The sequence below is a fragment of the Taudactylus pleione genome, unplaced genomic scaffold, assembly GCF_031769625.1.
Source record: "Taudactylus pleione unplaced genomic scaffold, aTauple2 ptg000393l, whole genome shotgun sequence".
NCBI lineage: Eukaryota > Metazoa > Chordata > Amphibia > Anura > Myobatrachidae > Taudactylus > Taudactylus pleione.
The window spans coordinates 7,275,255-7,296,235 of record NW_028284794.1 but is presented as its reverse complement, the minus strand read 5'-3'; the positions used below and the strand labels follow the sequence as shown (position 1 = coordinate 7,296,235).

At 44.9% G+C, this 20,981-nt stretch overlaps 1 protein-coding gene across 1 annotated transcript in view; it reads right to left on the bottom strand.

The window, feature by feature from the left end:
* The window catches only part of LOC148507439 (NXPE family member 3-like), a 188,502-nt gene extending 168,403 nt beyond the window's left edge, over nucleotides 1-20,099 (bottom strand). Inside the window, exon 1 of the mRNA XM_088446148.1 lies at nucleotides 20,030-20,099. Within this exon, the coding sequence (XP_088302274.1) occupies nucleotides 20,030-20,077 (48 nt within the window). The 5' untranslated portion in view covers nucleotides 20,078-20,099. The remainder of the gene's footprint in view (nucleotides 1-20,029) is intronic.
* Nucleotides 20,100-20,981: the final 882 nt, after the last annotated feature.

Genomic DNA, 20,981 nt, shown 5'->3' with positions numbered 1-20,981 from the left:
CAATGTTGCGTCGTTGGAACCGACAGATTTGAACCAGCGATTGAAAGTAGGGGTCGAAGGAGAGGGTGGAGTCAAGGGTGACACCCAAGCAGTGAAGTTGGCTGACAGGTGAGATTATGGTGTTGTCAACAGTGATAGCAAGTTGGAGTGGAGACTCTGTTAGGGGGAAAGATGATGAGTTTAGTTTTGTCCATGTTGAGCTTCAGAGAGTGCTTGGACATCCAGGAACAGATGGCGGAGAGGCAGCTGGAAACCTGAGAGAGGACAAAAGGGAAAAGTTCAGGAGAGGAGAGGTATAGTTGTGTGTCATTGGCATATAGCTGGTATTGGAGCCAAAGGAGCTGATGAGTTCTACTAGAGTAGAGATGTACAGGGAGAATTGCAGTGGGCCCAGGACAGAGCCCTGCGGGACACCAGCAGGAAGGATGGAAGGGGGGAGGTAGAGCCAGAGGCAGACACAGAGAGGGAGTGGTTGGTCAGGTATGAGGTGAACCAGGCATGGTCGGTGATAGAGATGCCAAAGGTGTGAAGGGTGCGGAGGAGGAGAGGATGAGCCACAATGTCAATGCTGCAGAGAGGTCCAGTAGAATAAGCAGAAAGAAGTGGCCCCTGGATTTGGCTGCAAGCAAATTATTGCAGGTCCCAGAAAGCCTCCCCCCACATGCTGGCACTTGGAGAACCACAAGTACCAGCATGCAGGGTATTAAGGGGCCACTGGAAACTATAGTCCTCCTATTAAGGAAATATTGCAATAAAGATAGTGCACGCACACAATAGAAAAGTTTAATACATACTCACACTCACACTATACTCACCTTGTGCCCTGTGTTGATCAGTCCTCTTCTCCAGTAGAGTCCCACTATTTGGTTAAAAAAAAATACTCACCTTACCCTTGGCCCTGGTCACTCCTTTTCTCTAGTTGCATCCCTGATCCATTAAAAATAAAAAAATGCTATCCTGATCCATCCAGACACAGAATAGCTGTATGAGTATACACATACAGGTCTTCTCCACAAGTGAAGGAACCCACAATGTATCTTTCACTTGGAGGGCTGCCAGCCAATCAGCGGTTACTACTGTACTATAGAAACTGGCTGCTCATTGTATGTGAATGACCTGGCTATCAATCAACAGCCAGGCCGCTGATTGGCTAATAGACATACTAAAGTGGGCAGTATGTGGAGAAACTTACAGGAATCATGGGTCTGTATGGAGGGGGGAGGGGCTAAAATTATGTGAATCAATTTGTTTTAGCCCTGCCCCTTCCCCAGACCAGATATTCACAGCATTTTGCCATAAAGAGGCAGCCTATTGACTTTAAGAGCATGGCCTGCCCCCAAAGCGGCCATCTGTATCTGCTCTCCGGGCTTCCCTGGAGAGGAGAAATGCAAAGTAACTGCTTTCCCACATATTTAAGGGGAAATAAAGTATCCCTTACATGTACCACAGAGGAAAGCAGGAGATATCGGAGACATATCCTGCTTTCTGACTACCAGCTCCTGCAGCAGCCATCCCCATAGTTTTCTATTGTGACAGTATTTAATGAGATCTTGCCTGATATTGCTAGCATCTTGCCTGTTTGGGCTAACGCCATCATCAGAAAGGGTTAGCCCATTATCTGCTATAGGGCTGCCCTGCTGGAGAGGAATCTTGCAGTCTCTCCCCAATGAGCTGCAGGATATCCCAATGCACTTTGCAAGAAAGCTGGTCATACACAGAAGCCGCGATGGGGGTCTATGGATAGAAGTAATGTGATTGCAGATGCGATCACTTTACATCTTCATGCTCCCCAGGACCTGCTCTTATCGATGCACTTGTCCCTATGATTCAAGCTGATACATTCAAGTGCACCAAGAATCCTTAATGTCATAATTTACGGTGATAAGGATTCTTCATTTTGGGGACATGTGGTATCATTTATTACAATTTATTGTATCACATCTCAGTCTATTGGTACAGTAGCTGTAAAGCAACAGCCAGATGGAATTTTTTAAATTATATTTTAAATAAACGCTATTGATGGTAATCCCTCATGGTGCATCCAGGAGTGTGTAAACTTCGGCTTCATTTCTCATGCCTCATATTTGCATTATCTAAAATGAAAAGAATAATGGAGGGCTCAAATGAGCTAGTAGTGACTTAAACCAGGAGGCTGGGCTGTGGCTACGGATGGTGATCATGGGGTTGGTGCCAACCTATTAAATCCTTAGTGGGAGGAGTAGGGACAGATCTAATTTAAGACCAGGCTTACAAGCCTGTGGCCTCTTTCCTTGGGATATTTGCCCGCCCTCCCGTACCCTAGGGTTCATTGTTTGTTAGCTATATTTTGTGTGACAGGAAGTACGGCTTATCATCTGCCCGGGTGTAGTGTGTGTGCATTGGGTATGCTCACCTTCTATTAAGTGTGGAGAAGTACTGTACCACCTCTATGGGGGAAGTACAACCATCTAAGGATGGCATTGTGTATGGTAGAAGGTCTATGCTTAATACCCAAGTGCAGGGTTTGACATCCAAAGGGCGGACTCCGCCCGCAATGCTGTTTTTGTTGTTGAGTTTGCATTGTTGGGCTGCTCTGTGTAAGTGCCGTCCTTCCAGCCACCATGCAATATTTAAAATATTAAATTAAATAAATAGCCGACCTGTTTTAAAATCCATTACTGTCTCCGTGTGTTTATTCTTAGATAAGTTTGACATGTTTATATTGTTATAATATAATGATCACACACACTGGGCACACCCCAGCCGTTACTAGGTTTATAATCTCTCTTTATACTATAGTTATAAAAAGTAAAATGTCCATTTGCTAAACAGGAAGAATCAGGATATACTGTAGTAAACATTTATAGGCTCACATGAAAAGGGAAAAATATATCTTATCAGCAATATGTCATGTTTCATAACCTGTGGCTGTATGTACCTTGGGTACATATTTACATATTTTTAGTATTATTTGCATTGTCCCTGGTCTTTTTCTATGCTTAAGGTAGCATAAAGACTAATCTCAAATTTTGTTCCTGGAATGTGGGGGGCATTAACTCCCCCATAAAACGTAAACGTCTCTTGGCATTTATTCATAAATTGCATATTGATGTAGTTATGTTACAAGAAACTCATTTACTGCCTCCTGAAATTTTAAAACTTAACACCATGGGATTTTCTGTATTAGCCTCGGCCTCTTATAACTGTGGTTACCCTTATTAGGAAACAATTGGCTCCACAAATTCACTTCTCCTACTCACACCCATCTGGGAGATATACAATCACTGATGTTAGTATAGCAGGTGAAAGGTTTGCAATATGTAATTTGTACGCTCCCAATCAGTACTGCTGATGTTTTTTTCATGTTATATTGATAATTTATTCCCTTATATGGACTCCACAATTATTTTAAGTGGAGACTTTAACATGGCTTTCTCCCCTTACATGGATAGACAGCAGCCTCCTTCCAGACACCGTGCTGCCCTGTCCCTAGGCCTCCCTTCCCTGGCATCGGAATTACACCTGATAGACGTGTGGCGAGTATTCCACCCTACCGATAGAGAATTTACTTGTTTGTATGCTGCCCACGCCACACTGTCCCGTATAGACTACACATTACTTTCAGACTCTTTGCTTTCCAGAGTGGATGACGCAGGTATAGAGCCCATCGGATTATCCAATCATGCACTGACTTGGTTCATGCTGACTCCTTTGGTAGATACGGGATCCTATAAGCCTTGGAGATTTCCGCTTTACCTAGCCAACCTCAGTTACGTTTTGTAATATGCTGGAAGCAAAATGGTGTGAATTTGCAATGAATAATGCCGATCATATAAATAACCCGGTTTTATACTGGCAAACCACCAATTCTGTTCTTAGGGGAGAAATAATCAACTACATGTCTAAATATTGGAAAGATTGTTCCAAATTGTACTTAAAGGCCCAGGCAGAACTGACTGAATCATTCAGAGTATTCAAACTTGATTCTAACCCCACCACTAAGGAGGCTTACACATGGTGCACTTCAGTGGGGTTCTGGATCAGGCTGCTGCTCACCAGACCTTTCGGAATCGCTGCCACTTTTATACACAGGGCAATAAGTCAGGGAGGCTGCTGTCTAATCTGCTGCGTACCCATTCCACCCCCTCTTCTATTTCCTCACTCATGACACCCTCTGGCACTGTGTACAGAAAGGGGAAGGACATTGTTAATTCCTTTTGGGCATTTTATACTGATTTATATTCTGATCCTGTCATAGATCATGCTCAGAAGCAGGACTTCTGGGATAAACTGGTCTTGCTGACCCTCTCCCCTGTGCAAGCAGAATCCCTTACTGTTCCCATCAGCCAGGATGAGGTTTCCAATGGTATTAAAGGTTTAAAGGCACTTAAAGCTCCCGGTCCAGATGGATACTCAGGGGAATTCTTTAAATTCCTTTCCTCACATGTATGCTCTCCCTTGGGGCTCTATTTATTAAAATTATTTTTACTAAAATAATGTGAAAAAGGGTGTTTTCACACCCTTTTCACATTATTTTAGTATCAACTGTAGTTATTCTACTCCAACCCCTAAGTATCACTAATTTTTAATAAGCAGATCGCATTTCCCATAATTATAATGGCAGATGTGATCCAACCAAAGTTACTAAAAATAAATTGTAAAAAAATACCGGGGGAAGCCCTGTGATAATAACGCCACCTGGACGTGGCGTTATCCAGGGTCTCCCCCGGTTACCGGACTCCTGCCCTGCTATAACGGGCAGAGCAGAGCCCGGAGCTTGTCCCAGTGTTCAGCTGTGTGGTCTAGACAGACCGCAAGCTGATCTCTACAAAAAAAAAGTAAAAAAAAAAATGTACTTACCTGACTCCATGGACCGGTGGTTGGGGCTCCGGTGATGTTCTCCCTCCGGTCAGCTGGTCTCCCATGGTGCACTGCAGCCTGGTCATCAGGTGATCGGGTCCCAGTGTAGTATGGGATATCAGCTGACAGTGTAGTATGGGATATCAGCTGACCGGAGGCATGGAAGACATCACCGGGGCACCGATGACTGCAGGTAAGTGCTATTAAGGGTGGGGGGATCGCACGGGGTCCGCGATTGTGGGGGGCAGGGCTTAACGATGCCATAATTGTAATGGTAAATGTGATCCAACCAAAGTTGCTAAAAACAAATTGTAAAAAAATACCGGGGGAAGCCCTGTGATAATAATGCCACATGGAGGTGGCGTTATCCAGGGTCTCCCCCGGTTACCAGACTCCTGCCCTGCTCTAACGGGCAGAGCCCGGAGCTTGTCCCAGTGATCAGCTGTGTGGTCTAGACAGACCGCAAGCTGATCTCTACAAAAAAAAAAAAAAAAAAAATTTACTTACCTGACTCCATGGACCGATGGTTGCGTTCCGGTGATGTTCTCCCTCCGGTCAGCTGGTCTCCCATGGTGCACTGCAGCCCGGTCATCAGGTGATCGGGTCCCAGTGTAGTATGGGATATCAGCTGACCGGAGGCATGGAAGATATCACCGGGGCACCGATGACTACAGGTAAGTGCTATTAATGGAGGGGGGGTCGCACGGGGTCCGCGATTGTGGGGGGCAGGGCTTAACGATGATGGTGGGGCTTATCACCGGGGTGGTAGCAGCGGTGGCCGGTCGGCGCATGTGCGGGCACTTTGTCCCAGTATATTTTGTGAAAATACAGTGACTAGTGTGCGGATGGGATCGCAGGGACAGAGCTTTCTTGTAAGCTCTGTCCCTGCAAGGGATTTGTAGTAAATCCCTGTGATATTGCCTGAATTTGCAATGCGAATTTAGTCGATAATATCACACTACAATCTGCATTCAATATGCGGATTGTAGTAAATAGAGCCCTTGGTATAATTTTATAATGATATTCTTTCTGAAGCCTCTATACCTTTACATTTTAACTCTGCTATACTTAGGGTTCTGCCCAAGCCCGGTAGAGATGTCACACTGCCTGCTTTATATAGGCCTATATCCTTGCTAGATGTGGATTATAAACTATTTATGAAAATTATCTCTAATAGGATGAAACTTTCATTACCTGATGTTATTGGTTCAGATCAGATTATCTGGGGTTGCCACTCCACTGTAAATATTCGCAAAGTGGTTCTGTGCTGCAGTTGACTGTGGTCTCGTCTTGCCCACAGGTTATTACTTCCATGGATGTGGAGAAAGCATTTGACTTAGTCACCTGGGATCACCTGTACTATACTTTGATGAAATGTGGTTTTCCTACTAAATTTATTTCCTTATTGAAAGCTTTATACATTGCCCCTTCCAGCAATGGCTTCCTATCTGCTCCCTTCTATGTACACACTGGCACTCGTCAGTGTTCTCCTATGTCTCCCCTTTTATTAGCGATAGCCCTGGAACCCTTGGCTGTAGCGCTACGTCAGTCACATAGCTTTACAGGTATACGTATTGGTTCGGCCAAGCTTAAATTGTCACTATTTGCAGATAACATGCTCCTGTTTGTTTCCAAACCCGCTTCGTCTATACCAAGTATTATTTCTCTGTTAGCCCAGTTTTGATCATTTGCAGGGTATAAGATCAATTTACACAAATCAGAATTGATGCCTCTTGCGAATATCACAGCAGCGGATTTGAGGGATCCTGCCTATCAACATTTTCGTGTTATAGACTCCCATTTCAAATACTTAGGTATTAATATTCCTGTGGTTACTTCCTCCCTATATCGTCTAAATTATACTCCTATTATTGCCCAACTGACTAAATTGCTGGATGCCGGGAAGATGCTTCCCTGTCCCTACTTGGCATTACTTAAAAGTGTAGCTTATCCCAAATTATCTTACTCCATACAAATGCTCCTGATTAGCATGTCACTTGCAGACATAAAAACCTGCACCAAGCTCTTTACCAAATTTCTGTGGAGAGATGGCAGACCCCGGTTGGCAGTGAACAAGTTACTTCTTCCTTGGTCTCATGGAGGGCTGGGGCTCCCCGATATTCTCACATTTTCTAGGATGGTGCATTTTAGGTATATTGGTGATTGGTTGTTGAACAGGGAAACGTATACCCATGCGCCTACTGAGGTAGCTGTGTTTTCACCTTACTCAGTTGCTGCTTTGTTGCATACTCCTAGAAAATCTATCCCAACTCACATATTTCATAATGTCTTATTTCATGATACCTATTTGGCCTGGAGAGCTATCTGCACCAAACTATCTAGACCCTATACCACCTCGAAGTATATCCCTTTTACTGGTAACCCTATGTTCCCACCAGGACTAGATAACTCTGACTTTTGCCAGTGGAAACAGAAGGGTATTGCCTTAATTAAGGATATTTTTGACCCAGGTGGAGTTATTCTTTCTTTCTCTACCCTCCATACTGATGCCCATATTCCACCCAGACAATTCTATATACCTTCAAGCCACTCATTATGCTCCTTCTCTTAAATTCCCGGTTCAATCCTCCAATTCTCCTATCCTTTCTCGTGCTACACCCCTATAAGACTAAGGGGTCTATTTACTAAGCAGTGTTAGGAGACAGATTGAAAAGTGATAAGGTGCCAGCCAATCAGCTTCCAACTGCCATCTCACAGGCTGTGTTTGAAAAATGACAGTTGGGAGCTGATTGGCTGGTACCTTATCACTTTCTTATCACTTTTCACTCTGTCTCCTAACACTGCTTAGTAACTAGACCCCTAAGTATCTTACCAGGTATGGAAACAAATTTTATCATGGAGCAGAGACCTGGCTACTGTCACTTCCATGGACTGCTTGTTGCATACTTACGATGCTGCTCTTAAATTTTTGCGCTGTTCCTGGCTACAAGAGGTTCACATCAAAACTATTAATAGAGCATACTGTATATCTCGCAGGCTGGCAGGAGCTTTATGGTACAAGGGGAGACGGGTGATTGCTTAAAATGTAGGCGCCCGAATGCTACGTTTTTCATAATTTCTGGACATGCCCTAAGATTGCAAAGTTCTGGGGTAAGGTAATGATCTTTATTAACTCTATTTTTCACCTAAAACTTTATAGTGATCCACTGGCCTTATTATGTTCTAATTTCTGGCCTTATTATGTTCTAATTTCTGGCCTTATTATGTGCTAATTTCACAAACGGGGATTTGGGATAAATCTCGCATAGTCCTATTACTGACTGTCATTGTCACCGTAGCTAAAAAAGTAATTTTATGTGCTTGGACCTCCCCTTCCCCTCCCTTTTTGGGAATGGTTAAGTCTATTATGCTCCAGACCGTGTATTATGATAGAAAAGCAGTTTTCCCTGTACTGGAAGCAGGGGTTACATCCTTTAATAAAAAATTGTAACCCCCCTTTACCCTCTAAAGGGACACTAGGTTACTAACTCCCATGATGTATAATGTACGCACCCTTAACGGAATCGGTATGATATGCTGGCTGACGCATGGCCGGGAGTTCGAATCCCGGCAGCGGCAGCCCGACAAAACAGCAGAGCCCGGCAGCGGAAGCCAGAGAGCGCTGGAAATCCCGATCGTGGTAAGGTAAGTATCTACTAACCTAACCCCCTAACACTAGCCCTCCTTAGGGGTGCCTAACCCTAACCTCCCCCCTGTGCCTAACCCTAATCCCCCCTCTAAGTGCCTAAACCTAACCCCCCCTTCCCCACTGCCTAAACCTAAGTCCCTCCTGGGAGTGCCTAACCCTAACCCTCCCTCCCCCTAGCCTAACCCTAACCCTCCCGGGGGGGTGCCTAGCCCTAAGTCCCCCCCGGGTGCCCTAAACCTAACCCTCCCCCCTGCGGCTGTCCACTCACGGTGCCCAGCATCCGCTCGATCGGGATGCCGGGCGCCTGTCTCCCGGCATTGGGGAAATGAGCGGTAGATATAGACGCCGGTCATTTATCCCATGGCGGGATAAAGCAGTCGGGAAGCCGGCTGCCGGCATTCCGGCAGCTGGCTTCCCGATTGTAACACCCCTTAACATCTCTCTAAGTGGTGTACCTTTCCTCTATAATTAATCCAGTGCCTCCACCCAAGTATTAGTAAGAAGTATGAGTCTACTTGGGAAAACCCTTACAATATACTGTTGGAAGCATTGCTCCCCTAGTTTCCTTTCAATAATATTTAATTATCCATTTCCAAACACAGAATTGTAGGTTAGGGTCTTTTATTAGATTACCCGTAGTGTGCTCTTAAGTGAAACTTGAAATGTTCTCAAATAACTAGCCACACCGTTTTATGAGGGTGCACAGGGTTTTCTTATTCTCAATAAATGACATTAATCACATTTAATTAGTAACATTCACATTACTGTACAATGCATACATGTAATTTACACAAATTATCAGTCTAAACTACACATAGGTATAAATTTACACATTACTCTGTACCTATAAGTTTTGCTATAACTATAACCAGTTTTTTCCTTATACCTTAAACATTCACCACATATAGTCTACACATTTCCCCCTGACTATACACACATGAATGTTGCACAGCATTCTGGGTTTTAACAACCCTATATAATATTTAATTAGGTATCCAAATAACTTAAAATATTTAATAACAAACTGTTCAAATCCTTTCATGGTTACTCTTGGGCTATTTATTCACAGACCTATACGATTTATCTGTTAGTTACAATGTTTGAATCTTCTGAGTGTCACTTTGAATGTTATGGCTTTTACAGCCTCCTCTGTGTGATCTATCCTCCTTGCTTGGGGGTAACATAGCCTGAATGTGCAGAAATCAGATTTTCTTCATAGTTTGAAGAGGTCTGGCTGCAGTTGGAATGTGTGACATGCTATCCTAAAGTTATTTATAGGTGCTGATAGGGATTAATTGGTATCAGCATAAAAGCAGAATAGGACTGTCTTTGACTTCCTCCCCCAACTCCTCCCTTTGAAGGCAGCTACCCACCTTCTTATGAGGGTCTGTCAGCTAGATACTAGGTGAGTGCAGTGCATATATGTACTCACTGTTAGCAGGGCGCTGCTGCCATGGAATTGGTATGAAATACCGTCAGCCGCATGGCCGGTGGTTCGATTCCCATCAGCGGCAGCCCGACAGAAGCAGAGTGCGACGCAGCGGAAGCCCGACAGCGCTGGAAATCCCGATCGTGTATAGGTAAGTATCCACTAGCCTAACCTAACCCCCCTAACCCTAACCCTCCTTAGGGGTGCCTAACCCTAACTTCCCCCCCAAGTGCCTAACCCTAATCCCCCCTCTAAGTGCCTGACCCTAACCACCCCCTTCCCCGCTGCCTAAACCTAAGTCCCCCGGGGGGGTGCCTAACCCTAAGTCCCCCCGGGGGTGCCTAACCCTAACCCTCCCTCCCCCTAGCCTAACCCTAACCCTCCCGGGGGGGTGCCTCACCCTAAGTCCACCCCGGGAGCCCTAAACCTAACCCTCCCCCCCGCGGCTGTCCGCCCGCGGCGCCCGGCATCACGATCGTACTGATGCCGTGATGCTGGGCGCCGGTCTCCCAGCATCGGGGAAATGCGGGCGTCTATATCTAGACGCCCGGCATTTCACCCATGCCGGGATAAGACAGTCGGGAAGCCGGCTGCCGGTATTTAGGCAGTCGGCTTCCCGATTGCCTCCCGCTGCCACTGCTAACTTGTAAATCAGTAGCATTCCCATCTGTAGAGAAATCCTGGCCCCTTTCTGCTAGCTGCAGCCCACCTCTGTATTATTGCTGCTGGGCTGTCCTGCAGGGAACTGCCACTGACCTCCTGATACAGCAACTGCCGCTCCACCTCTCCAACTGTAGACACGCCCCTCCTCCTGGGATACAGCCTCTAAGCTGTGGAGATGTGCTGCAGCTCCGCCCTCTTACAGCCTCTGCTCACCACTGGGCCCTCTGTGCTGCTCCGCTGCCAGGACCTCTGCCACTACCCCACAACCACGACCTCCACACCAGCAAGGGCAGGGTGAATACTGCTGCCCACCTGCTTCCCCAGCTCCGGCTGGGCTCCCTCTCCGGCTCTGCCCACCTGCGCCTGGCAGCCCATTGCCACTCACTGGCTGCCCGGGTCACAGGAGGGCAGGCACTGGAGGGAGGGCTCAGCAGACTTAAGCTGGCCACACATCGAAAGATTATCTGTCCAACCAGCCAACTTCTTGATTGGTTGGAGTGAAAATCTGGTAAGGGATGAAAGCAAATGACAATCAGCAATTTGCTCCCAAATGCCGGAAAATGGACAAAAACTGTTTATTGAACAAATTGTTTAGATCAAACATTTAACAAACTTTGTCTGACGACCATTTGCATCTGTTTTCTGACATTTAGGAGTAAATTGCTGATCATCAGTTACTCCCATACGTTACCAGATTTTTATTCCAACCAATCAACTAGTTGTGTGGCCAGCTTAACTCTGTCCCTGCCCCTCTTTTCCTGAAAGGAACCCAACCACTCCCAGCCATATCACCCCACCCCCTTCTTCTCCTGTGCATGTGCATCCCATACACTGTGCACATCCTCACCACAGGGAAAAAAGTACCACATAAACTTTTATGTAAATACATTAATTAAATATATCATGAACTACAATACTCCATTATAAATACATGACACACACATACATTTTACCTCAAGAACTGTGACTGCAGTACATATATATTTAACTCATATATGTGCTTATTAATATAGTATGTTATTTAATCCTTAACCAGGGTTACAAAATGGGGCGCATATATTGAATCACTCAACTCCCCTACATAAGCTCAGATTTTGAAGTTGTTTGAGACTACCTCAAGGTATTTCATACTTGCCGACATTCAGCTCCCTCCTTCTGGGAGGGAACTGAATGCCTGCATTCTGTGGGGGCGTAGCTGGGCTATGATGCCATTTTGGTGGCGGGGCCAGGGGTGTGACCACACGATCGTGTCATCGTGGCCCCGCCCCCTCTTCACAATGCTGAAAAAAAGGCATTGTGAAGCAGGGGGTGGAGCCATGATGACATGATTCAACGCGAATTGTGTCATCGGGCCCCTCCGCTGCGGGGGTTTTTAATAGTAGTCCGGGGGGTAGGTGGCAGCTGGGGGGCTTGCCTGCCTTTCTGCGGGGTCAGGATCAGCACCCGATATTCGGGAGGCTCCCGACCAAATGTATTGTATTTACTTTTGATCAATTGTAAACCTGGATGTTCCTATATATAGTATGTATGCTCAGGGAACATGCTCTGTACATCACCCTGATATTGACCACATTCTATGTACTACAACGCTGCCTTTCTTTCTTTCTTCCTCCACCTCTCCTCCTTTTTTCTAATATTTGTATTTTTTTATGTTATCTTTGTGTTTTGATCCAGATATCCATATGCATTGTTTTACTTTTCTTTGGATATTATAATATTGTTCATGGGCTATTTTTGTAGTGTTTTACAATTATTATTCGAACTGGGACTAGGGGCCTGATTCAGAGCTGCTGGCGAGTGCTCGCTCTGAATCAGGGCGTTTTTTTTTTTTCGCCTCCAGGTTGCTCGCATAGCTGTGGGTGACCACCCACAGCTTGTGCAAGCGACCTGGTGATGGTCGCGATTATCGCAACCATCGAGCTTGTGACGAGAAACTATGGTAGAGTCTCAGCTCCCGCAATCCCGAGTGGACTTCCTGCTCTAATAGAGCAGGAAGTCCACTACTGACATCACTAGTGATGTCAGTAGAGCCACCCACAAACGCCAGTTGTTCCTAAGGGAAGTCCTGCGTTTGTGCAGCCACCCCCCCTCCCCACCTACAAAACGGGGCGAGCTGTCAATCAACATCAATTGACAACGGAGCTGCCGTCGCAGGACGGGTCTCGCGCATGCACACACCAGAGGCAGCGCATGCACAGTAGGGGACCATCAACCCGCTTGCGAGAGGGTCTGAATCAGGCCCTATGTTTCTACTTCCCTAATGTATGTTTAGTGGCTGAATCTACACACCAGTTTGCTTTTTCCGTGTTACCTCTGTATAACTATTGCACATTGTGATTTACTGTTATTGATATCTGCCTGTAACATTTTCTATTTTTTCTGTCACTTCAATTTTGAAAATAAAAATAAACAGATCTTTTAAAAAAAGGGACAAATCTGATCTACTGTAAGACATATGTAGGAAGTTTATGCAAATACATATTTTCTTTAAGAAGATCATATTTGAGAATTGGCTTGGAATCATGGGCACCGAGAGGGGGGAGCGGATACTATTTACTCGGGCCTGGGCTTCCTGAAAGGCCGGGCGGGGTCTCAAATGCAATCATGGCTGTGATTACGCATGCAGTTTAATGGCGATAGTATGCTAATCCATTGCGATCGCTATTGCATTGCAGCACTACATAGGGACGCGCATCTTACCTGACACACATCCATAATGTTTAGCAAGACTGCGAAACCATCGGTAACATGGAGTACCATCGCAGCTTCACTTGCACAAGCTCTGACCTTACTCAGGAATTGCTGACTTCATCACTCGCACCCAGCACCTGAGCTCCATATGGCATCGCAGTGGCTAATTTATGCATGACCCTGCAATGGCGTTCAAATGCACTGGCACGCCTGCATTTCGCCAACCACCCCCATCACCACTCACAAATGGCACTTCCTGTCAATCACTCTGCGTTGGGTCTGCGTAGTCTCTGCGATCGCAGTACCGATCGAAGTGACTGGTTCACGCATGAGCAATCGGCCAATTGCGTGCATAATTGCATTTGCGATTCATAATGAATCAGGCCCATACTTCAATTCACATACAGTATTTCGGTTGATTTTGACATGCCTTTGCATATTTTACAATACTTTTAATTTTTTCTAGTTATTTTTGCCTATTTGAAAATTTTAAGAAGTTTTAAGAAGTTTATTCAATTAAAAAATTATTATTTTTCTCTTTTGTTGACTACGGGCTTTCCCAGAGAGCTAATCAGAGAAGGTTGTGGCAGAGCTAAGCAACACATGTTAAAAGAAAAACATTGCTGTGTTTTCATTTGACCTCTGTCGAGAAACGTTGGACTTCCACTATCGATGACAAAACCATAGACAAGCAGCCATTTATGGTATCTAACCAGGTACAATGACACTCCCTACTCTTTGACTGCTTCTCTGTCTGTTGAATAAACAGAGTACATCACAGTGACTGCCATACGATACATAATGCATCACAGTGACAATAATATAATGCAAAGAACATCACAATGACTGCCATATAATACAGAAAGCATCAGTGACTGCCATATAATACAGAGTGTGACCGCATACAATATAATGTATTGAATGTAATCCCTCATCAATTATTAACCCTTCCTCAAATAGTACAGTATTAAGACTAGAGATGAGCGGTTCGGATTCTGTGGAATCCGAACCGCTCCGAACATTGGGGATCCGAGTCCACCCGAACCCTGTTCGGGTGTTCACCGCCTGACTCGGATCCCCGTTCGGGGCCGAACGGCGGCCGCCTGATGTCGGATTCTCACTAGAGAATCCAACATCAGGTCTCCTCGCGTGTAGGGCAGAGCGCAGTGATAGCGCTCTGCCCTACACAGACACAGACACACAGCCGCCAGCGGCAGCTGTGTGTTTGTTACAGCAGCCAATGAGAGTCACAGACTCTCATTGGCTGCTGCACGGAGGGAGCCGGCTGGAGCTCACACATGAGCTCCGTCTTCCGGCTCCCTCCTCAGCGTGTGACAGAGCGGACGGCGCGGGAGCGGGGAATCAGGTAAGTTTTATTTTTTTTATTTTTTTACTTGTCAAAGGTCCGGGGGCGCTACTGGGGGGGGGTCTGCACTACTGGGGGGGTCTGCTACTGGGGGGGCTATACTACTGGGGGGGCCATACTACAGAGGGGCCTGCTACTGGGGGGGCTATACTACTGGGGGGGGTCTGCACTACTGGGGGGGGGGTCTGCTACTGGGGGGGGCAATACTACTGGGGGGGCCATACTACAGAGGGGCCTGCTACTGGGGGGGGATATACTACTGGGGGGGGTCTGCTACTGGGGGGGCCATACTACTGGGGGGGATCTGCACTATTGGGGGGCCATACTACAGAGGGGCCTGCTACTGGGGGGGGGCTATACTACTGGGGGGTCTGCACTACTGGGGGGGTCTGCTACTGGGCGGGGCTATACTACTGGGGGGGCCTTACTACAGAGGGGCCTGCTACTGGGGGGGCTATACTACTGGGGGGGTCTGCTACTGGGGGGGCCATGCTACTGAGGGGCCTGCTACTGGGGGGGCCATACTACTGGGGGGGCTTACTACTACTGGGGGGGGGCTGCTACTGGGGCAGCCTACTACTGGGGGGGCCTGCTACTGGGGCAGCCTACTACTGGGGGAGCCATACTACTGGGGGGGCATACTACTGGGTGGCATGCTAATGGGGGGCATACTACTGGGGGGGCCTGCTAATGGGGGGCATACTACTGGGGGGGGCCTGCTAATGGGGGGCATACTACTGGGGGGCATTCTACTGGGGGCACTGCATAGTGGACCCTACTACTAAGGGGACTGCATAGGGGGCACCACTGCTGGGGGACATTGTGTAAGGGACACCGCTACTGTGGGCATTGTGTAAAAGGGTCACTACTGTGGGCATTGTGTAAAAGTGGCACTACTGTGTGTCGTAAAATAAATAATAGACACTACTTTATGGTGTAATGTGAATCAGGCCCTATGTGCGGTGTAATGCTAATAAGATTGTGCACTGTGACTCCTAGGGCCGTAGCCCACTTTGTAAACAAGTACTGTGACTCTGCTGGCCGTACCCCACTGGGTGGGTGCACTACTTTTCATTTCTGCCACTGCTGTGTGGCAATGTGTCATAGATGTGCTTTATACTGTGGTGTCTGTGTCGTTGTGCCGCTGCTTTGTCGCTTAGTAACCAGTCAGCTCACTGCAACCTTTGGCCAATAATGTTGAAAACAATATTATAAGCTGTGATATGGTCTAAATTGACTGGAAATTAATGTTATTGAGGTTAATAATACTCTAGGAAGAAAAAAAAGACCAATTTATGTGATTTTAGCTTTTTTTGTAAATTTTTGTAAAAAAATCCAAATCCAAATCCAAATCCAAATCCAAAGCCAGTCACCGCAGTTTGGCAAATCCAAATCCAAATCCAAAGCCGGACGACGAATTAGAACCAAATCCAAATCCAAATCCGGCAAAAATGGTCCGGCGCACATCCCTAATTAAGACCCACTACTTCATTAAAGCCTTCCAGCTCTCAACCTAACTTGCTGCTACATCTTCCTTTCTCCCCGCCCACCCCATTCTGTATCAATCCTGTTTGTTTTCCCCTCCCCTAAAGAATGTAAGCTATTTCGAGCAGGGCCCTCTACCCTTTTGTGCTTCTCCCTACTGTAATTTAATTTATCTCTTACTAGCCACTAGGGCAACTAACACTTGGCTGCTTATGCGGGCATTAATGTCACTAATATAGCAATGTTTATCCATGTCCTGCATTGTATTGTATTGTATTGTAAGTCAATGGTTACTTCTTTGTCTATGTACTTTGTAAGGCGCTGCGGAACGCTTGTGGCGCCATATAAATAAATGATAATAATAATAATAATAATAATAATAATAATAACTACTTCAGAATTATGGTGACAACCATATTCAATGTCATTAATATAATTGACCGTTTTACATTAATTGCATACATAATTACCATTATTATATAGCTCTGACATCATCAAACAATCTAATTTATGTGTATTAACCCACTAAATATCTTGCACAGAGGACTTATTAAGTATCGCTTACCCTGCCCCTATTTGCATGCATACTGACACTTTTAATACCTGTATGCATGAATACCTACCTACCGGGACAGCTTTTCCGATATAGATCTGTTCTGGAGAGAAAATGCTTCCAAGTTTATGAGCCAGGAGTCCCAAAGTGCAATGTGTAGCCATTGGCCAGCATAGCACAAGCCACAGGCACCGTAGAGTGATCCTTCCTATTCAACTTTGGGGGGTATTTTGCAAAATGAAGTCCATAGGCTTCTATAGGCCACACCGTCTTTATACAGCATTGCCTGTCAGGTAGAAGCTCTGCAAAGTTATCCTCTCTGGTGCATATGGGCACATTGCAATCCATATGTACTGTGGTAAACCTCCTCCTACCCCCAAGTCTCATAAAAAACCCTTCATTGTGATTAACTCCATTAAATCAGTGACCACTTATCCCATTATTTTTACTATTATCTGCTATAAAGCTATAACCGAAAGCCCCTCCCCCCTATACCCTCACTCACCTGTTATAGGTCATTCCTGCCCCTTTCCTGTTGCAGTCTCTGCAATCAGGGAGCATCCTCAAGAAGCTGCCCTGCTAGGCAGGTCCCACCGAGGCTCCTTAGGAGAAGACTGGGTCTTGCAGAGACAGGGGTTGTACAGTATATTGCTGCAGTACTAAGCTCCTGGAAGGAGGTAACTATGTGCCCGCCCCTGCTTGTTTTGTGTGGCTCCGGTTCCCCCTCTTGTGCTGCTCCGTCTGTCACATACCCCCTCCTGCTGCCCCCCCCCCCATCCTCTTCAAGCTTATCCCTGCCTGCTACTCTGCTGTATCTCTAGGCAACACTGAAATATTGCTAAATGGAAATAAATGCATCTGAAGAAGTGGCTGTAAGAAGTAGAGGGGAAATATGTCACAATGCACTGAAGCACTTTATTATACAAGCTGTGTCATGTAATAGTGAGTTAAAGGAAGTGAATGATTAACTCCTTTTGCAAAGACGTGAGGAATTGCATATTTGTTTTTCATTTCATTTGTTTCCTTTTAGTCTCCTTTACCTGAAACTAATGTTTATTTGCCAAATTCAATTACAATTGTCAGCTCATGTTGCACATTTGTCAGTCAGTTACCATAGGCGGCTTCTGCTTGCACCTCCATGAACCAGCATTCTATAACATAACGTGCAAAGCCGCCACAAACAGGGCTACTTAAATCTGAAGCTGTGTATGCTCATTGCTTACCAGACCTCTGGATTTCTATTGTCATGTAGTGTTCAAGCCTTTGTGCTGGTTTTATTATATTCCTATGTATGATTAACCGGTACAAAATGAATTGATTACATTATAGTTAGCAGTATGCTTTTCATTTTTTTACTACACATAGGGCCAAATGTAATAAGGTGAGAGTTTAGAAAATGTGAGAGTTTAGCAGTAACCTCTCACATTGGTTGAGTTTTATCTTCAAAATGGGAAAACATCTGAATGAGATTTTAAATCGTGAGAGTTTTTTCAGTCTAAAAAAACATGCAAGTTCACTCTGTTACTTTGTTTTTGGACTCTATTACATTGGCAAAGTTTAAAAAGTGTCAGAAACTCTCACCCTATTACATTTGGCCCATAGTGTCTGATTCAGTAGCGTTCGCAAATGCAACCGCATAGGTAGATCGAACAATCGTTAACCATTGCGCATACGCATAAGCCGTACGGCACGTGCACTGCGATTACGGACGCACAGAGGAAGCCATTGCAGAGTGAGTGACAGGCTGTGAGCATTTGCGGGTGGTGACGGGGGAGTGTTCGTAAAAACGCAGACGTGCCTGACCATTTGAACGCCGTTGCCTGGGCGTGCATAAAGTAGCCACTGCGATTGCATGTGCAGTTTAAGAGCCGACTGCGTGCAAAAAGACTTGCAGTGTTTGCGGCAGGTCATACCTGCTGCAAATGTGTGTGACTGGCCGATGTTCTTCGATGGTACCGATGTTTATGCAGGTAAGCGACATCATACGCATGTGAGAAAGCAGCAAGGGGCGTCTTTATGCCGGCTCTACTTTGGCAGGCATTAGCATATTTTCATATTAGTATATTTTCATATTAGCATATTTTCGCTGCCACATTCCATTCAAAATCGCAGCTGCAATCGCATTAGCGATCCTTACTGAATCAGGCCCATAGTTTTCATTTAGAATAAAACCAATATGTTTGTACTCTATGCTTTGCCATAAAAAAAACATTTGCATTTTGAAATGTATATAACAACTTTATACTTTAAAAATTCAGGTCCTCAAGCACTTGGATAAATCATTTAGAACAGGTACACTGTTTTTTTTATTACATATTTGAATCATTTAGTAAAGTAACAACCTTAAATATGAGTACATATAACAAAATAAAAGAAGACAATAATAGCATTATTAGCAACAGTAAATACTTTACTTTTTTTTTTTTTTGCCATATATTTTTACTTATTTTGGGCACTTTCTTTTGCATATATCTTTTTCAATATTGGCTGCATATTGTGTGTTTATTTGTGGGCATTAGTTTTTGTATAACTTTCTATAACTGCTGATCTATAATAAGGAAAATCAGGAAATAAACATCTCAGAAAAGTTTACGTAATCCATATTCCAAATAGGTTTCACTGTGAATGTCTCAACTAGTAAGCTTATACTGTACTATGCAATACATGGTATATACAATCATTCTAACTGCATGTAAAGGAGACATAAGACTGTGAGACTATAGAACTTCATTTATTAGTTAAAGTTCTATAAATTAACTTCATGTTCAATCACTCAGAACATACTGCAGCTCAATATAAACCATCTTAATTCAAACCAAACCCACAGCTGACTCTTACCCACCCTAGCTTCCAATGTAACTAGTAAGTATAATCATATTCAAGATTTAGAAAGTTCAAATTCACTTTGGCATAACAATTTAACCAAATAGGATCCATGATAATGATCTCATTATATCCCTAATTATTTTTACATATATTTATATATACTGTGTGTATATATATATATATATATATATATATATATATATATATATATATATATATATATATATATATATATATACAAAAATTTGAGGGGGGGGGGTAGACTGCTATTCAGCATAGTTCAAATAGGCAAACATTTCACCTAAATTTACCTGCAGAGCTTGCACTTCAATGGCCTCTAGTGAGCACTCAAGACACTGTATGTGAGAGACCAGTATTTTGAAAATGTATTAACTTTAATGATTCAACCTTAATAAAAGATTCCCTCACCCACTCTTCCACTAATCCTCATGTAATGTATATGTCACACTACTACTATATATCTCCTCATATTCCACCCAAACACTTACAGCACCCCCTTGTACTCACCATCACAATACACCACACAGAGAAGAGCAGCACCCAAAACCGTCTCATGCTTAGTGTCAGTGTAAGTGATATTTGTGCCTGCAGTCTCCCAGGTAATAGAGGTGTATTGTGCTCAGGAAACTCCTCAGCTCCACCTCTGACTCTCATACATCTGTTACATAGATGTTAGAGATTACAGTATAGAGATAAAGGGGATGATTAAAGTTGGGAGTGAAGCAAAAAAAAGTAGCTTTGCACCTTGGTAAATCTATGCAGCACTGCAGGTGGGGCAGATGTAAAGTGTGCAGATAGATTTAGGTTTAATAGGGGTGTGTCCTAGCTAAAATCTAAACTGCAGTGTACAAATAAAACCGTAAAAGCAGCCAGTCCTTACTCCATGTATTACAACACGATCAAATTAAAAGTTATCCTATTATTTGTTTTTCTCCAGGAGTGTAGCAAGATCTTATGGAGACCCCATAGCAAAATTTCCATAGACACCCCCCAATACTCAGAGCAAGGTAACCAGGAGCATCTTTAGAGAGGAGGGGGTCTGTGTGCACTCTTCATCATGGGCTCCCTCCACTCAGTCCAGCGGCCGGCAGCAAGCCAAGAGGTGCGCTGCCAGTGCAGCACTTATACACTCTGGGCACTAGAGTGTGCCCAGAGTCTATAGCGCATGAGCAGGTCACTGGGAAAATGTCTGCAGCGGCATGCGCAAAGCGACAGGAAAATGGCCGAGGCGGGCATTTTCAGGTCGTTCTTACAGCGCTGACACCAGCGCCGATGTGGGACTCCGAAGATATAAGTATAATATGGGTGCAGGGTGTGCGGTGGGTCCAGGGGGGGCCCGTGTGCACCGCACACCCTGCACCCATTATAAATACACCCCTGAGGGTAGCAGTTTGCTGACACAGGCTGGGCTGGCTCTATTTCTCCTCACTGTTTCTGGGAGGAACCATGGCAAGAAGAG